General features: G+C 37.7%; 1 protein-coding gene across 1 annotated transcript in view; it reads right to left on the reverse strand.

The window, feature by feature from the left end:
• LOC116508157 (calpain-13-like) overlaps window positions 1–11,426 on the reverse strand; it is a 93,317-nt gene extending 81,891 nt beyond the window's left edge. Inside the window, exon 1 of the mRNA XM_032216667.1 lies at window positions 11,182–11,426. Coding sequence (XP_032072558.1) covers window positions 11,182–11,184 — 3 coding nt within the window. The 5' untranslated portion in view covers window positions 11,185–11,426. The remainder of the gene's footprint in view (window positions 1–11,181) is intronic.
• Between the last annotated feature and the right edge of the window lie 1,054 nt (window positions 11,427–12,480).

Here is a 12,480-nt window from a genome sequence, read left to right on the forward strand (position 1 = left end):
CCTGAGAATACTTATTACTGTTTCTGCTGCTTCTATAATGAATATGTAGCTAAGCCACAAACGCCTTCTCTTTCTTTAAGGGTGCCATTGTTATTATCATCATCATTTTCATTTTGAAAGTATTTGCTGCTACAGTTTTTGCTACAAAGAATACTAAGAGCTTATGTTACTATTACTAAGCTTGTTTAGATGTTATGTATGGGGTTATATACACGGGATTGTGAAAAGAAAGGCAGTCATGAAACAGGATTGATCCTTACTTAAAACAGGACTTTCTGATTTTTCTTTGAAGATGTTTCACTTCACATCAGCTCTTCAGCTCTGAGCTGAAGATCCTTCTTGGATGTGAAGAGAAAAACCAGAAAGTCTAGTTGCCTCTTGAAAAAGCGCCTTTGGGACAACCATGACCTGGATGAGTGAGAATCTCCATAGATGCTTACTTAAAACACGTCTTTTCCCTAGTTCTGTGGAATTTTCCACAAAATTTCCTATGCAAAGTTTTCTATTGAAGATAGATTCATTTATTTACTGGGAAAATAGTGTGAGCATTACAGGGATTGCTGTTTGCTTTCTCTTATCTATATTCAACCTTGGCTTGAAACCCCCCATGATGGAACACCCAAGATTCCAGAAGGCAGGGTATTCCACTGTTTAATAATTCTTGCTATCAGAATTCTTTTTTTGTTTGAGTTTGTCTCTCTCTGTAAAAATTTCTACCCATGGGTTCTTGTTGTTCCCTCAGGGAATAAACCTACATCCTTTCCCCTGTGTTAGTCCTTCAAGAATGCTATAAAATCTCCTTTAGCCTTTTCTACTTTAAGTTAAATGTGCCCAATTCCTTTAATATTCTTCATCAGATTTAGCCTGCAAGCCCTCACCATTTTTGTCACTCTTTTCTGCCCTCTTTCAATTCCTCAGCATCCTTCCTGAACTGTGGTAAGTGAAAATGGATACAGTGAGGTCTGCCCAGTGTGATGAAGAATAAAATTATCACTTCCTGTGAACTTAACATTATTTCTCTCCTTGATGCAGCTCAGGCACCACTTACCTTATCCCCATGCATCTGGTTTTTCCTATCTCTGTATTTTTCACCACTGATTGCATTTTATTAGGGAGGGCCTTATATTCAAGTCTATGAAGATCCTTTCGATCTACATTTCTTTTTTATGCACATCAGTGCTGCTTCTGACAATTTGGACCACTTTTTCCTTTTGTGACAAGATAGATGGTAAATGATATTGTCATTATTTTCTCCAACAAATGAACCAACCAACACTTCCTTGGCTTTCTTCTTGTTCCATGACTATGAAAAAACATGTTTTGCTATTTTTGATTTTCATTACAAGCTGAACTTCTGTTTTTCTAACCCCATTGCTATAATTTAAAGCTGTTCCCTAATATTCTGTTTTTCATATGTGCTTCTCTTTCCTTTTTAAAGTTTGTTTGTATTGTTTTTCAGTTTATCAGAGAGCTATATATCCAGCCTTAATTATTTTATGAGGTGTTTCTTTTTGTTTTTTTCCTTGCTACTGCTTTTGGATTTATTAATTAATTTTTATTTATTAGTTAATTTTTCAGAAATTTACAACCCTTCTGAAGATTTTTTCCTTTCACATTTTTTTTAAGCTCATTCCTAGTTTCCCCCTTAGATTATTCAAATAAATTTTCTTGAAATCTAGAACAGAAATCTGTTTTCTGTTCTTTCTTCCCGTAGAATGCTGCGTTCTAGAATCACATAATCACTCTCACAATGTTTCTACAATTTCTACTTTCTCCATGCTTTATTTTTTTATTAATAAATATTAACACCATTATATCTGATCTCCTAGGTCGCTTTTACATTTTTTGGACCTTGACATTTCCTGCAAGGCACATCAAGAACCTGTTGGCTTTCCACTTGCTGCAGATTTTGATTTCCAGCTGATGTGGGGATAGTTGAAATTCCCCATTATCAAAATAATGTGTTTCCTGCATAGTTCAGTCATCTGATTGGTGAAAATATAATTTCATCTATATCTTCAGCACAGTTGGGTGCTTTTGGCATAAAGTCATAGACCAAACTTTCAAGATTTTCATTTTTCTTTCCTTTTAAATTTTGCTCTGACATTTTCAGCAAGGTTTTTACCATAGCTGTCATAAATTATATAAGTTTAGTTATTATTTACATATAATGCATCTCTCTCTCTCTCTTTGTAATGCCAATTTGTCCTTTGGAACAAATTACCATATTTTTCAGAGTATAAGACCACCTTTTTTTTCAAAAAAGAGGCTGAAAATCTGTGCGCATCTTATACATCGAATACAGCATTTTTTGCCTCCCGAAGCCCCGTCCCCTTCACCAAAATGGCTGTGCATACCCTTATGAGGCTTTCAAAGAGTTCCTGGGGAAATAAGCAAAAAACGTGCCATTTTTGTCCCCCCTCCCCCCTGCAGCTCCCAGCAGCATTCTATAAGCCTCCATAAGGCTATGCATGCAATTTTTTTGATGAAAAACAGGCCCGTTTTTTGTTCCCCCTCTCCGGAGCATTCTGCAAGTCCCCCAAGGCTGTTCATACCTTTTTTTTAAAAAAAAAATGGACCCGGTTTCACAAAAAATGGGCCATTTTTGGGAGGTTTGCAGAGTGCCCCCTCTTTTGGGAAAGTTCTTTAACTGATTGATGAGAATTACATTGATCAAGTGCTGTGCCAGCAGAAACAAATTTAGATGCTGTAGATTGTCAGTGATTTCCTTCTCCAGCACATGGATAAATACATCTGGAAACATCTACCTACCTACTCTCTCCCTCTCTCCCTATCTATCTACTGTATTTCTCTCCCTATCTCTCTACCTACCTACACACACTCTCTCTCTCCCTGCCTACCTCCTGTATTTCTCTCTCTCTCTCTCTCTTTCTCTTTCTCTCTCTCTTTATCCCTTTATCTACCTATATACCTACTCGCTCTCTCTCTCTCTCCCTACCTACCTACTGTATTTCTCCCTCTCTCCCCCCCCCTCTCTCTATCCCTCTACCTACCTACCTACTGTATTTCTCCCTCTCTCCCCCCCTCTCTCTCTATCCCTCTACCTACCTACCTACACACATTCTCTCTCTCCCTCCCTACTTATTGTATCTCTCTCTCTCTCTCCCTTTATCTACCTACCTACCTACCTACATACCTACCTACCTACTCTCCCTACTACCCACTGTATTTCTCTCTCTTTCTCTCCCTATCTATCCCTCTATCTATCTACCTACCTACTTTTTTAAAAAATTGCCTCTTCAAAACCTTGGGGCGTCTTATACGCCGGTGCATCTTATATTCTGAAAAATACGGTATATTTACACCATATTTCAGTCATGAATTCCATCAGGTTTCAGAAATACTAATGATGTGATATCTGCCCTCTTCCCTTTACCAAAAAGTTTTAAGTTTTCCTTATTTATTTCCATACTTCTCCATTTGTACACTTCCTTGACTAGACTTCACTGTTCCTTGAGTCCAATGCCTCTGCGGCTCATGGCATTTAGCTTTGATTCTCTAATCTTTCTGATTCTAGATAAAGTTCCTTCTATTTAACCAGCTGTGATGGTGTTGAAGAAGATTAGGTTACTAGATTACTAGTAAGGCCTTTGAAAGGGACGCGGTGGCTAAGACACTGAGCTGGTCGATCAGAAAGGTCCGCAGTTTGGCAGTTTGAATCCCTAGCTCTGCGTAACAAAGTGAGCTCCCTTTACTGTCCCAGCTTCTATCAACCTAGCAGTTCGAAAGCATGTAAAAAATGCAAGTAGAAAAAATAGGACCCATATTTGATGGGAAGGTAACAGCGTTCCATGCACCTTTGGCATTTAGTCATGCCGGCCACATGACCATGGAGACATCTTCGGACAGCGTGGGTCTTCCCCTTTGAAATGGAGATGACCACCACCTGCTAGAGTCATGAACAACTAGCACATATGTGCGAGGGAAACCTTTACCTTTACTTAAGGCATTTGAACAGTTTACATTCTGAGTTACAAACCGAGTTATAATTAAGAATATTAATGAATCTTCAACAATCAAAATCTTACTCAAAGATCTATGTTTTATAATATAATGCCATGTGTGTATATTTAGCAAGACATTTCACTGAATCTTACCATCAGTCTCTCTGGCTCTAACTTGACACAAGATGACTAAATGAGAATTTTCGCTGCACTCTAAAATAAAGCCAAGTTCAATTGCTGATAGCCCAATATCAATTTGAGAATGCAGTCACCTTTTATATTCACTGCTATTTAAATCTGGCCATTTCATTTTTTCCCATCTTTCTGCTAGCTCAACAAACATTTTGCTTTGTTTTCCCCAAGATTTGTGCTAAGCAGATGACATAATTGGCATTCTTGTCCTGGGAAGTTCTGTCAGCATAACTCCCACACTTCCTCCAAGAAAAATCTGTACAAAATGATGGCTTTATTTTGATTTTGATTGTATCTGACACTTCTATTTCAGTGAAGATCAGTGATGTATACTTAGTTTTTCAGCATTCAAATATCCATCAATGTAATAGTTTGCATTGGACTGAGTAGCCAGAAATCAGATTTAAAAACTATCCATCAAGAAATCAGTAAATGGTCAGTTTACTTTCCCTTGATCAGGTTTTGTTAACAGAAATTACTCTTCTTTTTTACATTATAAATGTATGTATAGCATCAGTAGGTAGGGCTTTATGTTCAAGTCTAGCAATATCCTTTCAATCTACCTTTCTTTTTTACCCACATCAGAGTTGCGCAGTGGTGGGATTCAATTTTTTAATACCAGTTCTGCGGGTGTGCTTGATGGGTGTGGCATGGTGGGCGAGGCTGGGGAAGGATGCTGTAAAATCTCCATTCCCTCCCCACTTTCAGGGGAAGGTTACTGCAAAATCCCCATTCCCTCCTGATCAGCTGGGACTCAGAAGGCAGAGAATAGATGGGGTCTGGGCTAGTCAGAGGTTGTTCTCTGAACTACTCAAAATGTCCACTACCAGTTCTCCATAATTGGTCAGAACCTGATGAATACCACCTCTGGTGTGATGTCTGACAAGTTGGACCACTTTTTCCTTTTGTGACAAGATAGATGATAAATGATAATTAAAGAGCTCAGCTTTTACCCTATTGACTTTCATTATTTCCCTCCAACTAATGAACCAATCACTTTGTTGACTTTGGTTGATTTGTAGATTTGGTTGGTTTGTAGACTTAACAGAAATTACTCTTCATTTTTACATTATAAAGGTATGTATAGCACCATACATTAAAGCAATTCAACTTTTTTCAACTTCCTACACAGACTTAAAAAAGCTGCTGCTGCGGCTGCTGCTTTAAGAGGTTCATTCATTATAGATGATGAAGTTCTTTATTCATAAAGCAGCAGCAGCAGAAGCTTTTTTTCAGGTTTGCTTTCACAAAGTCTAAATCACTTCTTCTGAATCATTTTTGAAGTATGCATAGCCTATTTATACACACACACACTCATTTTATGCATGCATTTCTGCCCCTTCCACAATTTTACAATGGTTTCTTTTGATCAGCCTTCAGCTGACTTTTTAGTTTATTGTTCCTTTATTCTAAGTTGGCATCTGATAAAGAAGGATGTCATTTAATAATTTCTAAGAAGTATGTCTCAAGATGCCACTGAGCATATTTCCCAAGCTTTTTCAAGTGTTTTGTTGTTGAACTTGCTGTCTTCCTCTGATTTACTGCATTGTTTTTATTGAAGTTTCATCAGTTTAATATTTCTCTAAACTGCTTTAAGCTGTTAAGTATCTGAAAAGCATCATAAATATTTAAAATAAAATAAATTCTGCTTTTGCTTTGGTTGTTTTTTTACTGTCACAAAGCATCAGCTGAAGACAGGGACAAGATCAGCCATCGCATTTGCAGCAAGTGCTTAGAATGGATGCTTTAGATGCTAGGAAGCAAAGATATTTTCTTTGAAACAGAAGCAGCTTCTGGGGAAAAAGATAGCAATCATTGTCCCCTTTTGTGCAAAGAAGTGGTGATCTGGAGAAGCTAAAAGAAGAATGGTATGAGAACTGATTTGGTTTTAGCTGAAATTTTGTAATGACATAATTTCGGCCAGATAAACATGACCAAAAGAAGAATGTAGTATATATATATGGAACAGTGGTAGGATTCAATTCACTACCGGTTCTGTGGGCGTAGCTTGGTGGGCGTGGTGTGGCTTGGTGGGTGTGGCAAGGGAAGACTACTGCAAAATTCCCATTCCCTCCCCACCCCACTAGCCTGCTTTCCAGCTCTGCTCTCCTGTTCAGGACAACAAAAGAAAATCAGCTGGGAGGCAGTGTGGGCAGGGCCAGCGTATTTGCCAGTTCTCCAAACTACTCAAAATTTCTGTCACCGGTTCTCCAGAACCTGCCAGAATTGGCTGAATACCATCTCTGGTATGGAAGTTTTCAAAGTTCTTAGGTGATAGAATTTATTCTGGGGATTGATTGGATGAAACTATTATTTAGAGTTATAGATGACTACTTCTACTGGGAAAAGATATCACCAAGACACTTGTTTTAACTGTAAAATGTTCCAGGTTCTGGTCTCAGTATCCATAGCTAAAAAGAACTTTATTGGATTAGTTCAACCTTCTAATGTAGTGCTACCCAGAGGTGTTCATTCATCTCCCAGCATTTCTACCCAATGGCCATTTGGATTAGAAATGCAAAGAGGCTGAAACCAAGCAACTGCAGGACACCAGGCTAGGCAAACTGAGTGCTTTCCCATTCATAACCCCATACAGGTATACACCATTCAGGTTGAGTAACCTGAATCCCCCTATCAGCAAAGATTTGCCTATACAGACTCTGTAAAGATCATCAGGAGACCGGTGGATGATCAAACTAGACCTGTTGACATAACACTCTTTGTAGAAATCCAATATATTTTTACATCTCCAGAAAAAGGAAGAATTAATACAGATATTTTTTTATACCATAGACCCGTTTGACAGTCCGATGAAAACTTTAGACCCTTATTTGAATATGCATTGAAATACATAAAATAAAATATCTGGATATAGGTTGTATTAATAGAATTAATTGGTTACTGCTATATGAACCATCAGTAGACCCACTGAGATAAACCACATTTACACACATTCAAAAGAGACAATAAAAAGAGAAAATAAAAAAACCTAGCAAGGAAACAAAAGAGTAGAACACATCCATTCCATCCAATATTCAAATAAGCAATGATCAGTACCAGACAAACAATCAGGCAGAAAACAATATTCTAATCAAAGAATCACCAAGGAGGAATCCCCTTCCTCCAAAAAACCTGAGAGGGCAAGCTGCTGTTACATAAATAGGAAGGAAACTGCATGCTCACTTGAACTGATGCTATTCCCTATTTGGGTAATGAAACATCTGCAAGCAAGCAAGCAAGTAAACTGAGGGAGCATATAGAACTCTATAGATTGCATTACGAAGGAAAACAATTGTGGCTAAATAAAGTTATCAAAATATTTTGAATAAATAGGGAGAAAAAATCAGATTTAAATAAAGAGTTTGACACCTCTTGGACAAATCTCTAATAACCATAATTATAGCTAGACTAGTCATGTTGTATAAATTAATTCTCTAATCAAAATGATTTTGGATAGGTTCATTAAACCTGGGCAAAAAAAAATCTACACATTTGGTTTGTGGCATAATTTGTGTTCACCACAATTTTATTTGTAATTTGCAATTTAGCCTCTATTTGTTAAAGTGATGCTGTTTTCTGTAATTATCTATTATTTAGAAAAAGCTGTAAATAAGCCACTCCTGCTACAATTACTGCTTGTTAATGCCTTGGGAGATCAACATTAAGCTAAAGATATTGTATGCAAATCCCAGTCATACATACTATTTTGGCACTTCATGTCTTTAATCCTATTAAGGGGGATTTTCTTATTTGTATTCATTAGAAGATGACTATTACACTTTGTATATAAAACAGGCTCTACTCAAAAACTTTGCCATGTAATTTAACTGGAAAATGTGCAGTCACTGCCACATAGCTTTCTCTCACTTGAAGTTTTGTGACAGGTTGTTGTTTTTTAAATCATGCTCAATTGGATTGATCCAGACTCAGGAAAGTCATAAGCCCACCAGACCCTGGACAGGTAGGTTCTTTATACCTCCCTATAAGGATTGGATAGATGTTTTAATTTGTGATATGAAAATGCTTTCTATATTCTATTCTATTCTATTCTATTCTATTCTATTGCTATCTCTATACTGTTACCATGATCTTTACTACCATCTTCAATTACTATTATGACAATGCTTATACTCTAAATCATTGCCAATAGATATATTATATTCCCTACTAATACTATTCAATTGCCATTACTTATTACTCCATTACCTAATCACCTACTACTTGTATACTAGCAATGCATTAACATTTCAAATTTCAACATTTCAAACGTTGATGCATTAATTAGTACAGTGAGATCTTCGGAAAGAACATTTCTGTCTTAAGTCTGTTTTGTCTATCTATTTCATCCTCTTTTTCTGTTAATAGCCAACATGTCCAGCTGTTGCCCCTTTTTTACATTGTGCTTTGTCTTCATGTGCTGCTATACTTCTTTTACCTCAAGTAGTAAGGGGAAGAAGGCAGCACTGGTGCCTGCAATTTTGCTAAGCTCCCTGCTCTTCCACAGGCCTCCTCTCTAATTCATTTTATTTAAAAACCTCAAAGAGTGTATTTCTGATTAATCTATCAGTCAAAGCTATGGTTTTCTTTAAATGTATTTTAGAGAACACACCATAGTAGTTTAGTTTGTACATAACACTAATCCATAAAGCAAGGCTTATAAACCATAACAGTTGGGTTTATAGACATCTCACTAAGTAAATCCGACAATTTTGGCTTTGCATAACAGCACCTGGGGGCCCATTCTTACATAAATTCAAGATTTTATTCAAAAAGGCATAATTTACATAATAATTATGCTTGTTTTTATTTCTATACCTAATTTTTTAGTAGGATTATGAACACAAACTAACTTGGGAAGGATTAATGTTTAGCCTGGAAAATATAGTCTAATAGCATAGTGGAGCATTTCAGCTGTTTTCCAGTAACCTTGATCAGATGGTACTAGAAAAAGAGGGCTGCTTTTCTGTATATAATGGTGAGTGCAGTCCAGCAATTCCACTCACAATTGATGAGATTTCTCCCCATTTCCCAGGCACTTTGCTTAAAATTGGTGATTCTTCCCTGTAGGGAATCAGTAATATTCAAGTAGGCAGGCCTTAGTTCTGAAAAGGTTAAGGAAAATACCCTTAAAGGAAGAACTCCTCTAATTTTATTTAACCTCCCCCCTTTTTTTTCATTTTTCAACGCCATTTAATCAGACTGATTAAAAATGTGCCCTGGCCTCCTCCAGCTAAATCTTGGGGTTAGCAACAGAGAGTCAGTCTGGTGGTGTAGTGAAGGTATCAAGCTGCCATAGAAACCAGGAAATTGTAAGTCTTGGTCCCACCTTAGGCCCAAAGTCAGTTGAGTACATTGGCCGGTCATTTTCTCCGGCACAGAGAAAGAGGAAATTGCAAAGCACTTCTGAAAAACCTTGCCAGGAAAACTTCATGGATGTGTCGGTTGCCGGAAGGAAGGAAAGAAGGAAGGAAGGAAGGAAGGAAGGAAAGAAGGAAGGAAGGAAGGAAGGAAGGAAGGAAGGAAAGAAAGAAAGAAAGAAAGAAAGAAAGAAAGAAAGAAAGAAAGAAAGAAATCCTCTAACTCAAGGCACAAACACACACTCAAGTTGGAAGGCAGGGCTGCTGTGATGAGTAGATGAGTTTTGTTTCCTCTTCTTCTAGTGAAGAAAATTGCTGGGAGAAAACCTTAAACTGTCTACTGTGGACTTCACCCCATTCCTAAGAGGTTCCTAAGGGGGCGTGCATAAGTCCACCAGCGTGCCTACCGTCTCTGTCCTACTGTCCCATTTATTTGTACTCATTTCCTGTATTCATGTCCACATTTATACTTATACCTGTTATCTCATATATGTTTGACAAACTAAATAAATAAATACAATAAAATGGAGAGCAATCAAGCCTCTTTCTCCCCACCTCCCTCCCTCCCTCTCTCTCAACATTTTCTTATAAAAACCAATGAAGTCTATCTACAAACTCTGAGTTAATCCAAATGCAAATTCTTAGCTTTTAAATCACCACCACTCTTCTGCAAAGTAGGAACCTAGAAATAATAAACTTGCTTCTGGAAAAGCAAAAAATCAGGAGGGCTCTGGTTGCACCTTTCAGAAGTAACAAATTATTATTAGAAAGCATAACCTTTTGTGAGCTGCAGCTCACTTCATCGGATGCTTTATAATAAAAAATGTTTTATTTGGAAAAAGGATTATTAGGACCGTCTGATTTTTTTTGCCCCTCATTACCTAACACTATCTTCCTGGGGAGGGTAATATTTAGCACGTTTTTCTGTAGCCTTAAGGCAGAACAAATCCTTTTGTCTTTAGAATAAAAAGGTTAGCCTCAATCACCAATACCCTACCCACAGGAAAATATTATCCTCAAACTCTAGAATCTATGAAGGTTACAGAAAAAGAAGACTTAAAAAAAGACACTTCTGTTTGACTGAAACAGCAAATTTATTTGCTCAGATCTCTCAGATAATCACTAAAAGAAAGTTTCACCAGAACAACATTCATTTTTTTTATTTTGTGACCTCCCCCATCTGAGAGTTGTTAATTCCCTCAATGAACTTGTTCTATACACTCAACAGTATAGCCAGCCCACATCTGCAATTTGTTTTTCTGATACCTTATCAGGGTGGCACAAGGAGCCACAGATTTGAAAAAGAGTGTCATCCCTCCCCCCACAATAATTGGCAAACAGATTTACAATGGTGACCAAAGCCCTTCTTTGAGATGTTTGCACATGGCAAATTCTTTTTAAAAAAACCAAGATCTGCAAGTAATGCATTCTTCAAGAGTAGAAGGCTCACAAATTTTTCATGGCTGTAACTCATAAAATTAGTGCCATGTGTAAATGTGTGTCTGTAAATTTTCCCAGAAGTTACTTTTAATTAAAGAGAAAGCTGGGATGATGGGCATTAGGCAGAAATCTTAGCAATTCCTCTATCCCTCACACATGCATACCAAGATTATTCCCTTTGGGCATTTTCCAAAAAGAATTTGAATGAGGTATTTTTGAGAACGTACCATTTTGCTCTGAGCTTCTGTACAAGAGAATGATCCTTCTGGCTCCTCAGATGCACAGTCTCCAAGGAATATCAATCATGACAGTGTGCCTGAGTAGATGATTCTAGCTTTTAAGTCTTGCAATGTTTGTGCAAAAGCCACTTTTCCAGTTTCCAGAGTTTTCGGTTTCCTTTTTCTCTCTTGAGAAGCAGGAAAATAAAAGTTATGTTTTACCTATAAAAAAAATTACTCTGATAAGTGTAATAACCAATCCCAGCAACATAATACTGTAAATAAACAGAGTTCAACTTTGCAAAGTATGTTATCACCACCTTGAGTAAATACTGCTGGGTGAATATGAGCTCTGGATTAAAGGTCAAGACAAATAAAACGCCCAAGTTCAATGTAGTATTGTTCAATTTTAAACCTCTTCTTTCAGGGTGTTGTTCAATTCTTGTTCTGGATTTTCCACCAAGTTTAATTTGGTCTTTGTTTTTTTTCTAAACTCTTGCAGGAAATGAAGAGAAATTCATGAAGGAAAATGAAAAGGCAATCCAAAAATGGTACATGAATTGACACAACGCCTCTGATGAATACAGACTATGATTTATTTAGGGCTAGTGTGAAGTTTCCGCTGTTCGCCCATGAGGCCAATGTTGAGAAAAGACAGGAGACAAATTTTCTCGGGATGGAGCAACCCAGATTGGGGGTCTGGTAGCCCCTTTTATTGGGATAGAACAAAGGCAGGAGGAGCAATAGCATGTGATAAAAAACAGCCTGTAAAAGTACAATTTCTAATCTACTGCTCAGGGAAGTTCTGTCTATATATGGTCAAATCCTGGGCGTCATTGGTAGGGCACATCTCAGGATGTTATGTTATGCATTATCAGGATGTTATGGCTTTCTCGGAGCCAGTTGTCTCCTGTGTGATTCAGCGTGACCCTGCAGGCCCTAGTGTGACCTAGGCCATGGAGGACACACACCTACACAAGGAACTATATTACAACATCTCCTACTTTTTTATTTTCTTTTTGTCAAAAAGACTTTTCCTCTTCATCTACCAGGGCTAATCACAGCATTCTACACATCACATCATGGCAAAGGGTGGGCAAAGGGGGAATAGAAAGTTATAAGCTGCATGGCATTGGGAGGGGAAAGGGCATGTGTGGGAGTAGCTGGCTCACATAGTTCATGTTACATGAGGCTGCATAGTGAGTCCTGGCCGTTTAGGCCGGAAAAATGTTTCTGGTGCGATGTTTTTGCATCCCTGTGTATGTGTGTTTCAGACAGCAGAAATTGCCCTGCACACACACACCTGGA

This window comes from Thamnophis elegans, chromosome 4, assembly GCF_009769535.1.
Source record: "Thamnophis elegans isolate rThaEle1 chromosome 4, rThaEle1.pri, whole genome shotgun sequence".
Classification (NCBI taxonomy): Eukaryota; Metazoa; Chordata; class Lepidosauria; order Squamata; family Colubridae; genus Thamnophis; species Thamnophis elegans.